General features: G+C 42.7%; 1 protein-coding gene across 5 annotated transcripts in view; it reads right to left on the bottom strand.

Moving 5' to 3' along the window:
- Nucleotides 1-18,927, bottom strand: part of LOC137375819 (semaphorin-4B-like) — an 88,819-nt gene extending 69,892 nt beyond the window's left edge. For 2 of the 5 annotated variants that reach the window (XR_010976065.1, XM_068043318.1), the window contains exon 1: nucleotides 18,402-18,927. Coding sequence is in view for 4 of the 5 variants with exons in the window: in XM_068043318.1 (XP_067899419.1) it covers nucleotides 18,402-18,681 (280 nt within the window). In the remaining variant the exon portion in view is untranslated. The remainder of the gene's footprint in view (nucleotides 1-18,401) is intronic. The other 3 variants (XM_068043317.1, XM_068043315.1, XM_068043316.1) reach the window with 3 other exon arrangements.
- Nucleotides 18,928-19,623: the final 696 nt, after the last annotated feature.

The raw sequence follows: 19,623 nt of genomic DNA, 5'->3' as shown, positions 1-19,623 counted from the left end.
ATGAGCTGAATGGCCTCCTTCTGTGCCATGATTTTTCTATGGTTCTAACTGGAGAATGCTGTTGCATTGAATGCAATCAAAGAAGTTTAGGCACAAACGTGATATCCACGATATGGCTTGAGGGTTTGGGGAGATGTTATCCTGGTCACTGTGTTTATAGTAATAAAGTGATTGAAGAGTTTAAGTCGACCACATAACCATGGTAACAGAATGACTGCAAGAGGTTGAGATGAACTAAGTGCATCTTCTTGACTCCAAATTCATTTGATGCCACTTTAATGTGTCTTTTGATGTGTTGTGATTTAGTGTTAGTATGCATGAAATGTAAAGATCAAAGGTAGAATTGGTCTAAGAGTTTTGAGTAAACCACTCTTTGCTGTAGTCAGGCTGGAATCGGGGAGTATGAGGTACCTAAGTTCTCATAGCGAATCACAAACTCAATAACAAAGTATCATGTAATCATACTGGAATCGTGTGGTATGAGTTTACTGAATATTCAAGTTGGATTGTGTAACATAAGCTCGTTAAAGACCTACTTCTGTGGTTTCTACACTGATGTCTGTGTACTCTGGAGTTTAAGTAACAAAACAAAATAGAACAGGAAAGCAGTCCCACAAATAGAACCCATGTATGTTCATATAATTATAGTTCCTATAACTACTGTAGGTAGGCAGTGCCATTCATGCAATGGCTAAGTTTTTATTTCCTATAATAAAACAGCTATCATTCTAACCCATATACTCTTAGTATGTAGCAGCTGTCACTGTAACTCCTGCACATGTATCAATTATGCTATAGAAAACACACTCTTAGCAGAATACTGAACTCTCTGACATCAGACAAGCTTGGATTCAAGTTGGACTACTGCCCACATTTTTTGTAGTTTTACACTGAAGAATATAAGAGACAATATGTAATGGAAAGTGTCAGATTTTTCTTTGGATGACTGTCAAGTCTGCTGCAGCCCATCTGAAATACATTTGCAGCAGGAAAGATAACTGGACAGTTACTAGTACAGTGCCTGGGAGGAGCAGCACATTGATGTCCTGAGGGAACTGGATAGGAATCTAGGTCAGACAGGGAATACAGCTCTGCTCTCCAACGGAACTCTGGGAAAAGCAGTCTATTTGAACTGTTTAAACTTTGAATCCAATTCACATGGAGAACATGTGGGACTGGGTGGTGTAGCCAGTCAGTCAGAACATAGCCCCTCAAGAACAAGATTGCAGTCTCTTATATATTACGTCTAGCTACTCAGTTGTTGAACATATAGTCTGAAATGGCCTTTTCTGTTTTCAGTGAAATGGTAAAGCTCATGCCATTGCTCTGCCAGGTATCATTGCTCTGTCGGGCCCATACTCAGTGTTCCGAGTATGGGCCCGACAGCCCATACGATAGAAGCGTTTATAGTTAAGAAAGAATGGTATAGGGTAGCTGGAAGCAGGCTTTTTCCAGTAGTTGAGGGGTCTGGAATGCGAGCGTAGATACAAAATTAAATCCAAGAGATTTGGAACAGAGGGCAGAGGAAACTTCTTCACCTGAATTGTGAAGCTATGGAATTCTCTTCCAGGGTTAGAGTTTGGTAGAAACTATGTCAATATTCAATATGAGCTTGAATAAGTGCTGAAGGAAAAGAATATACACCGGGATCTAGGAACAGAGTAAATGCGATTAGAGCTATTTGCTCGCATGGCAGGTAAATGCAGACACAGACTGGATGCTATAATGGCCTGATTCCATGTTATAATTTCTATGATGTGAGAACAAAGAGTGCCAGAAATACTCAGCAGGTCTGGCAGCATCTGTGTAGACAGAAGCAGACGTCTGTTTCTCTCTACATAGATGCTGCCAGTCCTGCTGAGTATTTCCGGCACTTTCTTTTCTCATTTCAGGGTTCCAGCATCCGCAGTATTTTGCTCATAATTTCTATGTATGTTTATAAATATCCCTGGGACAAAGGACACTAAATTAGCCAGGAGCTTGCTCCCGATTGTAACACCTAATTGACGTGGGATGAGGATAGGGGCAGGTTCAGCTGTGAAGGCACTCAGAGTTGAAAGGCCCAGCAATCATCATAGTTTTGATTCACCCAAGGTACCAGGAGACTGCTGCTGTATGACCACACCCCAGCCTGACTCGCTGCCTTCAAGAAAGTTGACTCGCCAACTTTAAGGGCATTTAAGTGGTCATTGGATAGACATATGGATGAAAATGGAATAGTGTAGGTCAGATGGTTTCACAGGTCGGCGCAACATCGAGGGCCAAAGGGCCTGTACTGCGCTGTAATGTTCTAATTCTAATGTTCTAATTCTAAAAAAAGGAAGAGGTCAGAATCTAAGGTAGAACAGCCAAAAGACTTGCAGGTTGATAGGTAAATTGGCCATTATAAATTGCCCCTAGTATAGGTAGGTGGTAGGGGAATATAGGGACAGGTGAGGATGTGGTAGGAATATGGGATTAGTGTAGGATTAGTATAAATGGGTGGTTAATGGTCGGCACAGACTCGGTGGGCCGAAGGGCCTGTTTCAGTGCTGTATCTCTAAATAAAATAAATAAAAATAAAATAAAAACTATACTAGAAACTAGCAGTTTACCGATTATAGGATCTCATGAGAGAGAATAATGTGTGAAAGCCAACACTTACAATTCTGGCCTGAAACTAGCAATTTTTCTCTGTTTGCAATATGGTAATAATTTAATACTATTGTTTTAATGTGTGTGATTCATGGAGAGAAAATAAATTAGATATTAATACTAACTGATCTCCCATGGCATTGCTCATGGTATTCTGAGATCTGGAGCACAGGTGTGATGTTCAGCTGCTATCCTCATCTTTCCCTTTAATTCCACTGCTCAAGTCCTCCTGCAGAAACCAAGATAATTATAACTTCTTTTAAATTCCTGAGGTCAACTGGACAGCAATAAATTGCTTGTAAATCTCAGGATGAAATACCTGGCTGTCTTTTTCAATGGAATTTAGTTTTTGTCTTTTGTTTAAATATCTTCCATCTGTAATGAAGTGCAACATCAGAAATGTGATGGACACACACTAGCTGCGTGAGTTTTAAGTAATTATCTTTGTGCATAGCAGATCAGAGGATATGCTGTCTTTTAAGGACAGGAGAAAATATATTTTCCCGATGCTAAAATGTAGTTGTGTACCTTTAAAGGTACAAATGCTAGCTCAGGCCAATTAGAGACTAACTGGCGTTTGCAAATCTTCAACTCAATTTGAAGTCAGTCTAAAATATGTCAAGAGAAATTTGCATGTGTGATACCTGAAAAGTAGCAGTAATAGACACATTCGATACAACAGGTTTATATACCAATTTTACACATGCACGCTCAAAAGGAGAATGTGTTAAATCAATAATGTAAAGGTTGCTGTCAGCTTGGGGTGCAGCTACATCTATTCCCAGTGTGGTATCTGGATAACTTGGCATTACCATGTCGAGACATCTTAGCAGCACTAATGTACTGGGTCAAAAAGCAATCATTTGTTACAGTAAGCAGCTCTGACTCTAACTCACTTGAGCAATCCCATGGAAGGATGAGTTGTGCCGCCCTTTTTCTTTTGACTTCATGTTTTATTGCAAACCATTCAAGTAATCATTGCTTCCTTCGAAGCACAGCCAAAATAACTCACTGGGAAGCTTGTCCTAATGCCAGTGGGTCTACTTCCTGTTTGACCCAGGTGTCCCTACCATATACTACTCCATCCTGAATAGTCTGTTCGCTCTTCTTCAACACTCTAAACCCTTGCATGCTAAATTTATCTCCATTACTGGGGTTAAACCAAATTTGAGATTCTGATTACATCAGTTTCCTATGAACACAACTTCACATTCAGTCATGTTCTGATGAAAGGTCACAGACCTGAAACGTTAACTCTGTTTTTTCTCCACAGATGCTTCCAGACCTGCTGTGTATTTCCAGCACTTTGTTTTTATTTCAGATTTCCACCATCTGCAGTATTTTACTTTTATTCACATTCAGTCAGCTTGTTAGAAACACTTCTAGCAGTTGTCCAAATGCACTTTCACAGGTTAAGCTTAAGATTGAAAATGCTATATTCGATGACCATCCAAATGGTCTGCAGTCAATGCCTCATCACCATACATGTAAATGCACTGTTTCCAAATCTTAAGGACATTATTGGTTTCCAACTTATTCTAGACTGAGACAAGTTGAATGGTTGGTCATCAAACTTGGATGACCACTTGAAATATGGTTCATGACATATCCACATGTACTAGTAAAGAATATATAACACGCTTTTGAGAGGCAGGAATATCTCAGCAGAAACGATTCTCAGAGAACAGTCCCTGACTGTGTGACACAAACAGACTGTCTTGTTCAAGCTGGAGAGGCTTGCTGGCTTTTAGAGGCTTTTGCTATCACTAGTCCAGACCATACGAACATAGGAATTAGGAGCAGAAGTAGGCCATTCGGTCCCTCGAGCCTGCTCTGCCATTCAATAAGATCATGGCTGGTCTGTTTCTGACTCTAATTCCACACTCCCATCTACCCCTGATAACCCTTGATTCCCTTGCCTAACAAGAATCTATCTACTTCCGCCTTAAAAATATTCAATGACCCCGCCTCCACCACCTTCTGAGGCAGAGAATTCCAAAGTCGCACAAACCTCTGAGAGAAAAAATTCCTCCTCATCTCTGTCCTAAAAGGGTGACCCCTAATTTTAAAACAGTGCCCCTTAGTTCTGGACTCCCCCACAAAAAGAAACATTCTTTCCACATCCACCTTGTCAAGACCGTTCAGGATCTTATAAATGTCAATCAAGTCTCCCCTCACTCTTCTAAACTCCAAGGAAAACAAGCCCAGTCTGTCCAACCTTTCCTCATAAGACAACCCGCTCATCCAAGTATCAATCTTGTAAACCTCCTCTGAACCACCTCCAATGCATTTACATCCTTCCTTAAATAAGGAGACCAAAACTGCACACAGTATTTGAGATGTGGTCTCACCAATGCCCTATATAACTGAAGCATAACATCCTTACTTTTATTTTCAATTCCTCTCGTAATAAAGGATAGCATTCCATTTGCCTTCTTTATTACTTGCTGTACCTGCTTACTAAATTTTTTGTGACTCATGCACTAGAACACCTAGATCCCACTGCACCTCAGAATTCTGCAGTTGTTCTCTGTTTAATACTCTTTTTTATTCTTCTTGCCAAAGTGAATGACTTCACATTTTCCCGCATTATATTCCATCTGCCAGATTTTTGCCCACTCATTCAACCGACCTATATCGATCTGCAACCTCCTTATGTCCTCTTCACAACATAGGCAGCTGTAGGCAAAGAACCAACTTTAGAGCCACTCATCTATTCCTGTGCTTCTAGCCGTATGTTCTTGCTGGAAAGCCAGCCTAATATCAGTCATTGCTCTGTCTCAGCAAAGAGCACGCACTGCCACACTGCCACAAGGCCTCACTCATCATTCTGTTCCTAAGCATGCTGAAGTCGAACATTATCACCCCTTAGATTTTGGGCCCCAATAACACAACAGCAGAAGTGTAAGCATTCACCATAGAATGGTTACAGCACAGAAGGAGGCCATTTGGCCTATTGTGCTGGCTCTCTGCAAGAGTAACTCACCTGGCCCCACTCCCCAACACTTTCCCCATAGCCCTGCAAATTTTTTCCTTCAGGTGCTTATTCAATCCTGCAGATACCACTAATGATGCAAATTAATTAGTGATGACCAAAACTAGCGACCCTCTTACTGTACAACACTCCCAACTATGGACAAACTGTTTATATTGTGCTTTGAAAGGACGCAAGTGACTGGCACACATATTTGTAGTCATGGTGTACCCTCCACTTAATAAGGACTGTGCCAGTGCGGTCACTCTACTCAAGCAACAACCACACCCTTTTCCAGCCACCACCTTTGCCACTTCCACACCTACATGAAATGGTTCACCAAATGCTTTTGATTCTAAATCATTAAAGTTCACTTGAGCCTTGTCTAGTGGTCTAACTAATAATGCTGTGTGCTGTGGTGAGGCATGACACGGAGAGGCTGAACTTCCTGATCCTGGGGTGTGAATTATCTATAAAAATAAGAAAGGCCCCTGTAATAATCCAATATGTATGGCTAGCCTTGCTTTTATTACATTTCAGGCAGTACATACATATTGTAACAGTGATATATGGTCACTCCTTTACAGCAGCTGAAACAGGTTGCATAGATGTGGTATGAGATCAGAATTATAAAAACATAGAGCCTACTGTCCTTCAGGTAGCACATCACCGACACAGTGTAAAACCTCCCAGCTTAACCTCCATTACAGCACTATTGAAAGGGGGAAAAGAGAGTTTTGGTCAGCTGATTCCCTCCAACCATCTATACCCTGTGCCTTCTGTTGAAGGCAGCCTTTTACTGCAAGGTCAGAACGAAGCATCGAATGAGCAATGATTAGGTGCTGTGTAATTTAGGTAGCAACAATGTTATAAAACAAAGAACAAAGAACAGTACAGCACAGGAACAGGCCTTTTGGCCCTCCAAGCCTGCGCCGATCTTGATGCCTGCCTAAACTAAAACCTTCTGCACTTCCAGGGATCGTATCCCTCTATTCCCATCCTATTCATGTATTTGTCAAGATGCCTCTTATCTGGTCCTATTCGGTGTTTAGCCTGGGGGTAAAGTATTTTATCTATGGACTGTTATGTTGCAAGTTTTGAGAGCTGACTGAGTGCACTGTAATTCTCAACTGCAACATTCTGCCAGCTCCTTTTTGGATTCTGCTTGTCATTACTCCTCTATGTTACATTTGCAGTTGTTGCTAGATCAATTCAGGTCAAGAATCCCCCACTATCAACATTCTTAGGGTTACCATTGACCAGAAACTGAACTGGACCAGCCACATAAATATGTTGGCTACAACAGCAGGACAGAGGCTGGGAACTCTATGGCGAGTAACTCACCTCTTGACTCCCCAATGCTTGGCCACCGTCTACAAGGCACAAGTCAGGAGTGTGATGGAATACTCTCCACTTGCCTGGCTGAGTGCAGCTCCAACAAAACTCAAGAAGCTCGACACCACCCAGGATAAAGCTTGCTTGATGGGCACCCCATCCACCACCGTAAACATTCACTTCTTCCACCACCGATGCACAGTGGCAGCAGTGTGTACCATCTACAAGATGAACGGCAGCAACTCACCAAGGTTTCTTCAATAAGACCCTCCAAACCCTTGACCTCTACCACCTAGAAGAACAAGGGAAGCAGACATTTGGCAACACCACCACCTGCAAGTTCCCCTCCAAGTCACACACCATCCTGACTTGGAACTATATGGCTTTTCCTTCACTGTTGCTAGATCAAAATCCTGGAACTCCCTTCTTAACAGTACTGTGGGTGTACCCACACCACATAGACTGCAGTGGTTCAAAAGGGCAGCTCACCACCACCTTTTCAAGGGCAATTAGGGAAAGGCAAATGTTGGCCTTGCCAGCGACGCTCACTTCCCATGAACAAATAGAAAAAAAATTCAAGCAAACCATTTGACAGCTAAACCTACTGGGCTGGATTTTACAGCCCTACCGACGTCAAGGGGGGGCTGGAAAATACCACCAGCAGAGACTCGCCACGGGCTTCAACACTGGGAAGGCCCGCCCCAATATTGCCGGCGGCGGTGAGGCCTTGTGGCGGCCCCCCTGCCGCTCGGCAATGGGAAATATGTTAATTTATTATAATAAATGAATTAATTACTTACCCGCTCCCACGTCCATTCCACAGCAATATTGCTGCGGGTGGCCAGCATTACTGTGCCTTCAGATTTACCCGTTTGGAGATCCAATGTGGAACACTGGTGGGGAGGGGGGAGCAGGTAAGTATTTCAGTGCCGGGGAGGGGAGCAAGGTCAAACTAATCTAATTGGTGTAGGGGATGGTGGGAAGGGGTGAAGTTAAAAATTTATGAACTTTTGGGGGTCGGGGGGAGGTCAGGTACACAAGGTAAGCATTTTGGGTGGGGAGAGGGCAAGGAATGAATTGTCTGGTTATTGAGGTGGGAGAGGGGCTAGAAACATTTATTTCTTTAAATAAATTTTGATGCAATATCTCTTTTTAAAAATTTAAATTGTAATGTCGGGCTCGAAGCCATTTAAAAATGGCGCGGGCGCCTGCGCAGTGACGCCTGACACCGTTGCCGGGGATGGAACGCCCGCCCCTCCACGTCATCAGGTGGCACAGTCCACCTTTGAATGAGTCACCGCGCTGAACACCGCAGCGGTTCCGCGATGTGCAGTCCGCACGGACGGGCGGACGGGCGGCGAGCTTATAAAATCCAACCCACTGTGTCATCAGCAACTATCGGCATGATTATGTATTATCAACAATCATTCTCATTTCTCAACTTGACACATTTTTTTCAAGCCAAATACCTTCTTCCAGACATCTCACCAATACACAAGAATGACTGAAATGCTTGGGTCTGGCAGAACTATTATCCAAGATGAGATCACCTGTAATTGCAGACATCAGCAAATTGTTTGTGGATCAACTCTGAGGTGTCTCTAAGGTTGTGAAGCATTGGAATGCAGGCAAACCAGATAAACAAGCTAGGGGCTGCTCCAGTACCGAACTCCTAGCAGACAACACCAGCAACCCCATCCAAACTAGCATTTTGAAACAGGAGCCCAGTCACAAATAAGAACACACAAATCAGTTACCCTACCATTGGGAAATGGGTGTCAGTTTCTGATTGAAGAGTTTTCGACACCTTTATATTTGGGGAGGGGTGGGGAAGCGAAGCTAAATGGATTTAGAGACTGAATTTGGTGTCTCAGTTCCCATTCACTCAGAGGTTAAAGTGAATCAGATTTGGATTTTATTTGTTTTTAAAATGGAATAGTGACATCTTTTTATCCTCTATGCAGGGTCTAGGATTTTAAATTGTCCTTCACTAACATAGAGGCTGGCTACCGGGAAGGAAAATCCACTTACATATCAGCCTTGTGAGTAACTTTAGCGAGTCTCTCCCTGCATCTCATAGATCTATCTTCAACATCAGTCATTTATGATGCAAATCCACCATAATGTGCAGATGGTTGGTCAGCTTTTTAAAAAAAAAGTTGCATTGTCAGTTTCACAGCTGACAGGTGCTTGGATTGGGAACACCAGTTTCTGAACTTCGGACCAATTCAGGGTTTTCCGGTGGGCTTTAATAAATGTTGGAACCCGCCGGAAACCCCTGAATCTGTCCGAAGTTCAGAAAATGTTGTTCCCGATCCAAGCATCTGTCAGCTGTGAAACTGACCTGCGATCTTTTTTAAAAGCCGATCTGACTATGGAAAATTTCTCATCTCCAGTCACTAACCCCTGGCGAAATGAGAGCGGCCCTGGGTACAGTTTACACCCCCAGGCCGGATCCTGGCCCACTGGCTGTATGTTGGACAACTTTGCAGCAGTTCAAGAAGGCAGCTCACCACCACCTTCTCGAGGGATGGGCAACAAATGTGAGCTTTGCCAGCGCGCTCACATCCCATGAAAGAATTTGTTAAAAATCACTTCTGAGATTATATTTTCTTCTGGAGCTGACTTTATCTTACTGCAGGACTTATATGGTGTGTTGAACCTTTTAAATTTACATTCTCTGTTGACAGTTCAACATTTTGGGAAACCACTGGGACCAACCTGACCGTGCCATCAGGTGCTACAGGTACTTTCTAGTCACGTTCCAAAGCAGGATCTTTGGAAGCAAAGAATCAGGCAGCAGCATAAATTCTGAGGCCAGGAACTGGCAAGTTGCCAATCCTGATATGGTACAAGTGCACTGTGCAAGTGATGTTTTTATTCTGATTGGCAACCAGCCTCTGCATTTATCTTCATACATATGCAAAATGTCTGATAAGAGGAAGTTCCTTTATATAATTGACTTTATTTAGACACAATAACAGGAATGAAGGAAGTAAAAGCACCCGAATACACTGCAGTATTCTGGTATGATATGGGCTCACACCAGCAATCGATCACACAATAGGTTTCCTATTCAGCAGTGCTTTGTGTGCACAGTGAGAAAGACTTTGCAACAATCCTGATGACCCCAGTCCTAACTTCAGAAAGCCAGTGCCTGCTCCCCAAAGAAAAGAAGTCCTGTGGTTGAAGAATTCAGAAAAAAGCATGTTATTATGCCGACGCATAAACTAAAATCTAGAATACAGTATTCTCAGGATACCACATTTACAGGCCAGCCCAAGACAGGCAAAAATTTCAACAACACTTCATAGCAGTGGGGTCCTGCACATAATCTGTAGTATGTGGATCAGGTGGCAGGTTGTTCAACCTTGCCCGCCTAAGAGTGAAGACCAAAGTACAGAAAGTCCTTATCAGGGAACTCCTCTTTGCTGACGATACTGCATTAACATCTCACACTGAAGAGTGTCTGCAGAGTCTCATCGACAGGTTTGCGGCTGCCTGCAACGAATTTGGCCTAACCATCAGCCTCAAGAAAACGAATATCATGGGACAGGACGTCAGAAATGCTCCATCCATCAATATCGGCGACCACGCTCTGGAAGTGGTTCAAGAGTTCACCTACCTAGGCTCAACTATCACCAGTAACATGTCTCTCGATGCAGAAATCAACAAGCGCATGGGAAAGGCTTCCACTGCCATGTCCAGATTGGCCAAGAGAGTGTAGGAAAATGGCGCACTGACACGGAACACAAAAGTCCGAGTGTATCAAGCTGTGTCCTCAGTAACTTGCTCTACGGCAGCGAGGCCTGGACAACGTATGTCAGCCAAGAGCGACGTCTCAATTTATTCCATCTTCGCTGCCTCCGGAGAATCCTTGGCATCAGGTGGCAGGACCGCATCTCCAACACAGAAGTCCTCGAGGCGGCCAACATCCCCAGCTTATACACACTACTGAGCCAGCGGCGCTTGAGATGGCTTGGTCATGTGAGCCGCATGGAAGATGGCAGGATCCCCAAGGACACATTGTACAGCGAGCTCGCCACTGGTATCAGACCCACCGGCCGTCCATGTCTCCGCTTTAAAGACGTCTGCAAACGCAACATGAAGTCCTGTGACATTGATCACAAGTCGTGGGAGTCAGTTGCCAGCGTTCGCCAGAGCTGGCTGGCAGCCATAAAGGCAGGGCTGAAGTGTGGCGAGTCGAAGAGACTTAGCAGTTGGCAGGAAAAAAGACAGAAGCGCAATGGGAGAGCCAACTGTGTAACAGCCCCGACAACCAATTTTTTCTGCAGCACCTGTGGAAGAGCCTGTCACTCTAGAATTGGCCTTTATAGCCACTCCAGGCGCTGCTCCACAAACCACTGACCACCTCCAGGCGCGTATCCATTGTCTCTCGAGATAAGGAGGCCAAAGTATAAGAAGAGGATCATAATTTTGAAAACCTGAATTAGAATGACGCAGCTCTAATGGCATGGGGGTGTGCTACCAATGCTGGGTGCATAGGAATCCTATGCGAATCTGAAAGGGTTGGGGGGAAGGGTGCGCCCTATAGAAAAGAGGAAGAGTAGTTGTGCAATTCTGTAATGGGTCGGATTTACAAAGATGATTCAGTGTAGTCATGGATCTGGAAAGTGCAATAATAAAACGGCATGATCTTTATTAATGCCAAGTCTCAGAAGAATCGACTAGCACAGAGTGTCAGCTACTTGCAGAAGGACTCCGGTGTTAATCATACATCACTGTAAAAACACATTTTTCTTTTTGATTTGTTATTTTCTTTTGGTTGCTCTTGAAAGTCTCTCTTGGTCTGCACTGAGAGCTGGTGAGTCTGGTGGGAGGGAGTTTTAAGGGTTAATTTCTATCTGAAGTGTAGTTTTTTTCTTCAATTTAGTAATTTACTAAAATTACTCCTGAAGTTAAGGGAAGTTACGTTTTATTCCAGCCTTAAAACAGGGGTATGCAAGCTCTCTGGGAGCAGCTGCAGCTAGTTGCTTAGGCAGCTGCCTTAAATTGATTTTGAGAAGCTTGAATCAGTTGTTTTTCAAAAAGTATAAAAGCAGGGCTTCCTCAGTGCTGCCTCGTCTGCACTGAGTACTGCTAGGAGAGCACTGAGTGTAAAGTGGGGGTTTGGTGAGTGAGGGAGTTCACTGAGGGAGGTGCTCCTTTCTTTTTCTATCTTTTTTCAGCCTGCAGTAGCTGGCTCTTCCTTCAGTATGGGAAGAAGTTGATTGGTGAGTAACTGTTGTTATTCTACTTATTCTAATTGGAATAAATAGCTTTTAAAGTTACAGTATGGCAGGTCAGCTTGGCCAAGTACAATGTGCATCCCGTGATATGTGAGAAGTCATAGACACGCCATGTGTCCTAGATGAACATATCTGCAGGAAGTGTCACCGGTTGCAGAAGCTTGAGCTCTGGGTTTCGGTACTCGAGCAGTGGCTGGAGTCACTGTTGTGCTATCCACGAGGCTGTGGACAACATGGATAGCACTTTTAGGAAGATGGTCACACTGCAGGTTAGGAGCATACAGACAGAGAGGGAATGGGTGAGTGCCAGGGAATTTAAGAGAACCAGGAAGGTAGTGGAGGAGTCCCCTGAGTCTATGCTGCTTGCTAATCGGTTTTCCCTTTTGGTGACTGCGATGGTTCCTCAGGGGAATGCAGCCAGAACTAAGTCTGTGGCACCATGGGTAGCTCAGCTGCACAGGAGGGGAGGAAGAAGAGTGGAAGAACAATAGTGATAGGGGATTCGATAATCAGGGGATCAGACAGGCGTTTCTGTAGCAGTAAACGTGACTCCAGGATGGTGTGTTGACTCCCTGGTGCCAGGGTCAAGGATGTCACAGAGCGGCTGCAGGACATCCTTCTGGGGAAGTGTGAACTGCCAGAGGTCGTGGTCCACAGTGGTACCAATGACACAGGTAGGAAGAGGGATTAGGTCCTGAAAGCAGATTTTAGGGAGTTAGGAAGGAAATTAAAAAGCAGGACCTCAACAGCAGTAATCTCAGGATTACTCCCTGTGTCACTTGCTAGTGAACATAGGAAAAGGAGGACTTATCGATTGAACGCATGCCTGGAGAATTGTTATCGGAGGGAGGGCATCAGATTTCTGAGGCATTGGGACCAGTTCTGGGGCAGGTTGGATGGATGGGCTACACCTTAACATGACAGGGACTAATATCCTCACAGAGAGATTTGCTAGTGCTGTTGGGGAGGGTTTAAACTAGCTTGTCAGGGGGATGAGAACCTGAGGGTAGCTTGATTGGAAGGAAGTAAAGCTGTTAACCTAAGTAGACAAGTAGCAACTGACATTAGAAGGCAGGCGAAACAAAGGCGAGCATCAACTAGGATTAGAATGCATAATAATGTAAAAAAGACAAAGTTAAGGGCACATTACCTGAATGCACACAGCATTCATAACATGGTAGATGATTTAAAAACACAAATAGAGGTAAATACATACGATCTAATTGCCATTACAGAAAAGTGGCTACAGGGTGACCAAGACTGGGAACTGAATATTCAAGGATTTTCGACATTTAGGAAGAACAGACAAAAAGGAAAGGGTGGTGCTCTTGCGCTGATAATAAGGGACAGGATCAGTACTTAGTAAGGGAGGATCTCAGATCGGAAGAGCAAAATGTTGCATCTGTTTGGGTGCAGCGAAGATACAGCAAGGAACTACAAATATTGGTAGGAGTTGTTTATAGGCCATCAAACAGTAGTGATAGTGTGGGGCATGGTATTAATCAGGAGATTAGAGAAACATGTAGTATGGGTAATACAGTAATCATGGGTGATCGCAATCTACATGTAGACTGGGTAAACCTAATGAGCACTAATGCTTTGGAGGACGAGTTTCTGGAGTTTGTTGAGGAACTGATGAGAGAACAGGCTATTTTAGATCTAGTATGATGTAATGAGAAAGGGTGAATTAATAATGTTGTTGTAAAAGAACCTTTAGGGATGAGTGACCATAATATGATAGAATTTTACATTATGTTTGAAAGTGAGCTAGTTCAATCTGAAGCCAGGGTGTTAAATTTGAACAAAGGAAATTATGAAGGTATGAGGGGCAAATTGGCTGAGGTGGATTGGGAAAACACATTAAAAGGTATGACAGTACATAGGCAATAGATAGTCTTTAAAAAATTATTAAATAGTTTACAGCCACAATAATTCCTTCAAGGCACACAAACCCAAAAGGAAAAGCCAGTCAATAGTGGCTAACAAAGGAAGTTAAGGATTGTATAAGATTAAAAGAAAAGGCCTATAAAGTTGCCAGAAATAGTAGTAAACCTGAGGATTGGAAGGATTTTATGATAGAGCAAAGGAGGACCAAGAAAGAGAGAATAGAATTTGAATGTAAGCTAGCAAAAACATAAAAACGGACTGTAAAAATGTCTATAGGTATGTAAAAAGGAAAGGTTTGGCTAAGACAAATGTACATCCATTACAGGTAGAGTCAGGTGAAAAATAATGCGGATTAGAGAAATGGCAGAGAAGCTAAATGATTACTTTGTCTGTCTTCACTGAGTAAGATACAAGAAATCTCCCAGAATTAGAGATCCAAGGGACTAGGGGGAATGAGGAATTGAAGATAATTAGTAAGAGTAAGAAGGTTGTATTGGAGAAATTAATGGGGCTGAAGGTTGATAAGTCCCCAGGACCTGATATTATACATCCCAGAGTGTTGAAAAAGGCAGCTATGGAGATAGTGAATGCATTGGTGATCATCTTCCAAAATTCTATAGATCCTGGAATGGTTACTGCAGATTGGAAGGGAGCAAATGTCACCCCACTATTTAAGAAGGGAGGGAGAGAGAAAACAGGGACCTACAGACCTGTTAGCCTTACATCAGTAGTAGGATGAGATAAATGGACACTTGGACAATAATGATCTGATTGGGCATATTCAACATGATTTATGAATGGGAAATCATGTCCAACGAACCTGTTGGAGTTTTTTGAGGATGTTACTAACAGAATTGATAAAGGGGAGTCAGCGGACATAGTATATTTGGATTTTCAGAAGGCTTTTGATAAAGTCCCCCACAGGAGGTCGGTTAGCAAAATTAAAGCACATGGGATAGGAAGTAATATACTGGCATAGATTAAGGATTGGTTAACCGGTAGAAAGCAGAGAGTAGGAATAAATGGGTCATTCGCGCGTTGGCAGACTGTGACTCGTGAGGTACTGCAAGGATTAGTGCTTGGGCCCCAGCAGTTCACAATATATATCAATGATTCAGATGTGGGGACTCTTTAGAACTGTGCCATTAAGTATATATTGCCTCTCCCTATTCCTTCTGTCAAAATGCATCACCTCACACTTGTCAGTATTAAACTCCATCTGCCACTGTCTGCCCACTCTGCTAGCTTATCAATGTCCTGTTGCAGGCAGTTCATCCTCACTGTTTGCCACACCTCCAAATTTGGTGTCATCGGCAAATTTTGAGATTCTACTCTGTATTCCAAGTCATTTATATTTTCCCAGCTGCTCTGAATAACCATACAAGAAGTTGGCATTGTTAATTCCAAGTTCAAATATGTACCGCAGGTTGGTTGTTTATGGCTATGTAATGTGAAAAACTTGTATAAATATATTCAATTTGTTTTTTTTCCCTTTTAAAAGCCATTATGCTTTTAAGTAAATTATACACCTTACTGACATATTTATGTGTAATAAATGAAAAGCATTATTTTAGCGGCCTATCATGTTAGTGATTTTTCTAATGGTCTAAATTTTTGCAATCTGCTTTAAAAACATTATTCAAAGTCTACCATATTGGCATCACAATAAGTTTGTATTTCGCCAGATGATATAGATCTTTAATACCTTCAAAGTCTTGCATAAAGCACATACTTACACCTCACACACCATTGTCACATGTACACCCTGAAGAGGGCAAGTAAAGGGTTAAGATTAGCTAGCTTCATGATTAACCGGGCTGGAGTTGCACAAACACAGATGCAGCTGCCAGCACAAGGGGAAGAAGTGGGCAGGGTGAAGATTTCTGATAAACCACAAGGTGCTGTCTGTTCACGGTCACAGAAACAAAGGCGATGTGAATTTTTAATACAGCATGTAATAAGTGTTAATTGCTCGAGGATAACGTGGTCAGCTGACATGTACTTTTGAGCTTCGATTAAAGGTTGTGTAACCACTGCAGATGTGTCTTCATTGTAATAGGATAATATAATCACTGTGTACGAGTGAGCTTTGATTAAACAATGTCAATTTCATCTCATGAGTGAGCTTTGATTAAATAATGTCAATTTCATGTCAACCCATGATTGGTGTTTGCTAATAATTGGATCTATCTGAATTATATAATAATGATGGAATGTAATTGATCGGTGAGCCGTATGGGATCACTGGAATAGTGTGACTCCCTCGCATCTGCTTGAATAAATGGGTGGAAAAAGCCTTGGGTCTCGTCTGGTAACTGCGGGTGCGGAGGGCGAGTGAACTCCCATGACAACCTGTTCTTAGAAAATAGTGCAGCATCATTACAACAGTGACTATACCTTAAAAGTACATCATTGCCTGTAAAGTGCTTTGGGCCATCCTGAGGTTGTGAAAGGCACTATATAAATGCAAGTCTTTCATCAGCTGATCATGAGCAATGCCATCTTATATCTAAATAAATTCTTAGGTCCACTCTGCTTGTGTCAATCATCACATTGCATAACTCAATCAATGTTTTGCTCTCAATTGACTAAAGTTTAACATTCATAAAGCAGTGGCAAATCAGAATCAAACAGGTATAGAATATATCAAACAGGACATAGCAAGCGAAAGTGAGAACTGCATGAAATGAATTTGACCTCCAGAATGGCATGACGGAAAACTGAAGGGGACCCAAGTGAAAAACACTTTAGCCAACATCTGGTAAACCGCACTAGCTGAGACATTTAGCACTGAAATTAAGGCTGGTTAATAAAGTTACAATAGCATTACAAAGTTTACAAGAAAATAGTTAAACTTACTTACACAATAACATTCTATAAATTTATAATGTCTAGAATGGCACTTTTCACCAGAAGCCTCTGCCTCTCTAAGAAATCTAAAGTTTGAGATCATGGGGCTTCCTTGAACTATCGGCTGTAACAAAAAAAATCTTAGTGGATAATTTTAACACATCCCACTTGGTGGAAACCTGATGAGATCAGATTTAGATTCTGTTTGATTTTACATATTGGAGTCAATGGAAAGTAAAATTGGGTGCGGTCTAAAAAACAGGGGGCCGATCTAGTCAATCTCCCACCAGGCAGGTTAAGTTAAAATTAAAAGCAAAATACTGCGGATGCTGGAAATCGGAAATAAAAACAAGAAATGCTGGAACCACTCAACAGGTCTGGCAGCTCTATAAATGCCTACATTTGTTGCCAATCATTAAAAATGTTGGAAGATCCAGGAATTCTTGAAGGCGTAGCTTCTACCATAGTAAGGGAGGTAATTTTAACTTAAATAAAAACAAGAAATGCTGGAACCACTCAGCACTGACCCAAAACATTAACTCTGCTTCTCTTTTCACAGATGCTGCCAGACCTGCTGAGTGGTTCCAGCATTTCTTGTTTTTATTTAAGTTAAAATTACCTCCCTTACTATGGTAGAAGCTACGCCTTCAAGAATTCCTGGATCTTCCAACATTTTTAATGATTGGCAACAAATGTAGGCATTTATAAAGCTGCCAGAAATTTCTGCCCATCTTCTGTTTGAAAAAGTATTGAGGCCTAAACCCCCTATGTGCAAAGCAAGAACTTTGAAATTTTAGATGCAGTAGTGTGTTACACATTTGACAACTTTGCACATTGGTGTTGCCATTTTAAACTCGAAATAGTTTGGACGTATGCATGTATTTAATTTATGTGCATTGGAGAGAGAATTCAAAAACATCCATGAAAGACTGAATGAATACAAGACAACAAATTCTGGGAGCATTATTGCATTATTCAAAATCAGGATATTCTGAACTTAAAATGTATTTATCTTTTAATTAACACCGTAGTTTTGCAGTGATATTTGATAAGGAAAAAATGCAAATCAGTTTAATCTTTTCTCATCTACGTCTCACTGTGGGGGCTGTTCTTCCCATCGTGCCAATGCAAGCTTTTTGAAAGAGTTATCAAATGAGTCCCATTCCCTTGCTCTTTCCCCTCAGCCCTCCAGCTGTTACAGAATCTGGCATCTGATCACTTCTTCCTTCAAAAACTTTAAACTATGTCAGCCTGCAAATTACTGCCGTCTGTATATGAACAAGATAAAAATATAGAAATCTCTAATATTAGCCACCCAGCTGTCACCCAGGGGTTAACTAACCAAGCGGAACAGTTCAACCTTCCGATGATGAATTCGTCAAAATCAGTTTAAATAGAGAACTTTTCTCTCTATACAAAAGTAGCATTGGTAGAATTTGTATTTTGGTCCAGGCACATATTAAAGCACTCACCAGCGAATTCGCTTGTAGTCCTGGGTACCGAGCCAACGTTCAAAGCAAAGCTTTTAGTTTGAAATAAAGCTGCAGGAACCAGCAAGAGCAACACTACCCGGCGGATTTCCTCTGCCGTCATGTTTCCAGGTTTTTTTTCAATAAACGTCAAAGAAACAAAAACAGACTCCCAGCGGCTACAAACGTCCACAGTTGTCCAAGAGTAGCTCCCGCCACCTCCCACTACTACTTTCTGTTGTAATGGCAGAACTTGTATTTTGTTTGCTGCTTTGCATAACATCCACCCACAGAAAAGTCAGTATTTTTAAACTGTCACTGCAGTTTATCAACAGTTGCCCGGTGCTTTCTCTCTTGCTGCGGTTCGCTCCACACGGTGCCCGTAAGGCTGCACCCTGTCTCTTGTCTTGAGCTGCGCTCTGTACGCCCTGCACTCACTCCGTGCCTGCGACGCTCCCTGGTCCTGTGATTGTACTGTGTTATGTTGATCACCCATCCAACAAATAAAACACGCCTCTCCTGGCGCCCACCCCATAACCAGGTGCTCATGCCTCAGGCGAACTCGTATTAGTGGTGCAACCTGACCCAAGTACAGCAATACTCAGATCAGGCTCGGTGTCATAATAGGCAATGAAGGCTGGAGGATCGGCAATGCTGTGATTCTGCCGCCAACAGCTTGCCTTTTTAATATCTGAAAGTGAATGTTATGGGGATCGTATGTTATTGCTGACCATTTCGTGTCAGCTTGGGTCAGTGGTAGCTCTGGGGCCTCAGTCAAAAGGTTTTGGGACCAGTCCCACTCCAGAGACTTCAGTGTTGATCTAGGCAGTGCCGAAGGAGTGCTGCATTGTTAGATGTGGCATCTTTTCGAGTCATAGGGTCATTTGCAGCACAGAAGGAGGTCATTTGGCCCATCAAATCTGTGCCAGCTCTCCACGGAGCTATCCCGTCAGTCCCACTCCCCTGCTTGATCCCCGCAGCCCTGCAAGTCTATTTTCCTCAAGTGACAATCCAACTCCCTCTTGAAGTCATTGATAGTCTTTGCTTCCATCCCTTGTGGGCAGCAAGTTCCAGGTCATTACCATCTACTGCATAAAAAAGTGCTTCCTCATATTCCCCTTGCACCTCTTGCCCAGAACTTCCAATCTGTGCTCCCTAGTTCTTGTACCATTAGTTAAGGCAAACGAATGAGTTATGTCTATTCTGGTGAAAGTAAAAGATGCTA

Source organism: Heterodontus francisci, chromosome 12, assembly GCF_036365525.1.
Source record: "Heterodontus francisci isolate sHetFra1 chromosome 12, sHetFra1.hap1, whole genome shotgun sequence".
NCBI lineage: Eukaryota > Metazoa > Chordata > Chondrichthyes > Heterodontiformes > Heterodontidae > Heterodontus > Heterodontus francisci.
Note: the sequence above shows the minus strand (reverse complement) of the source record. Positions and strands in the feature narration are given on the sequence as shown.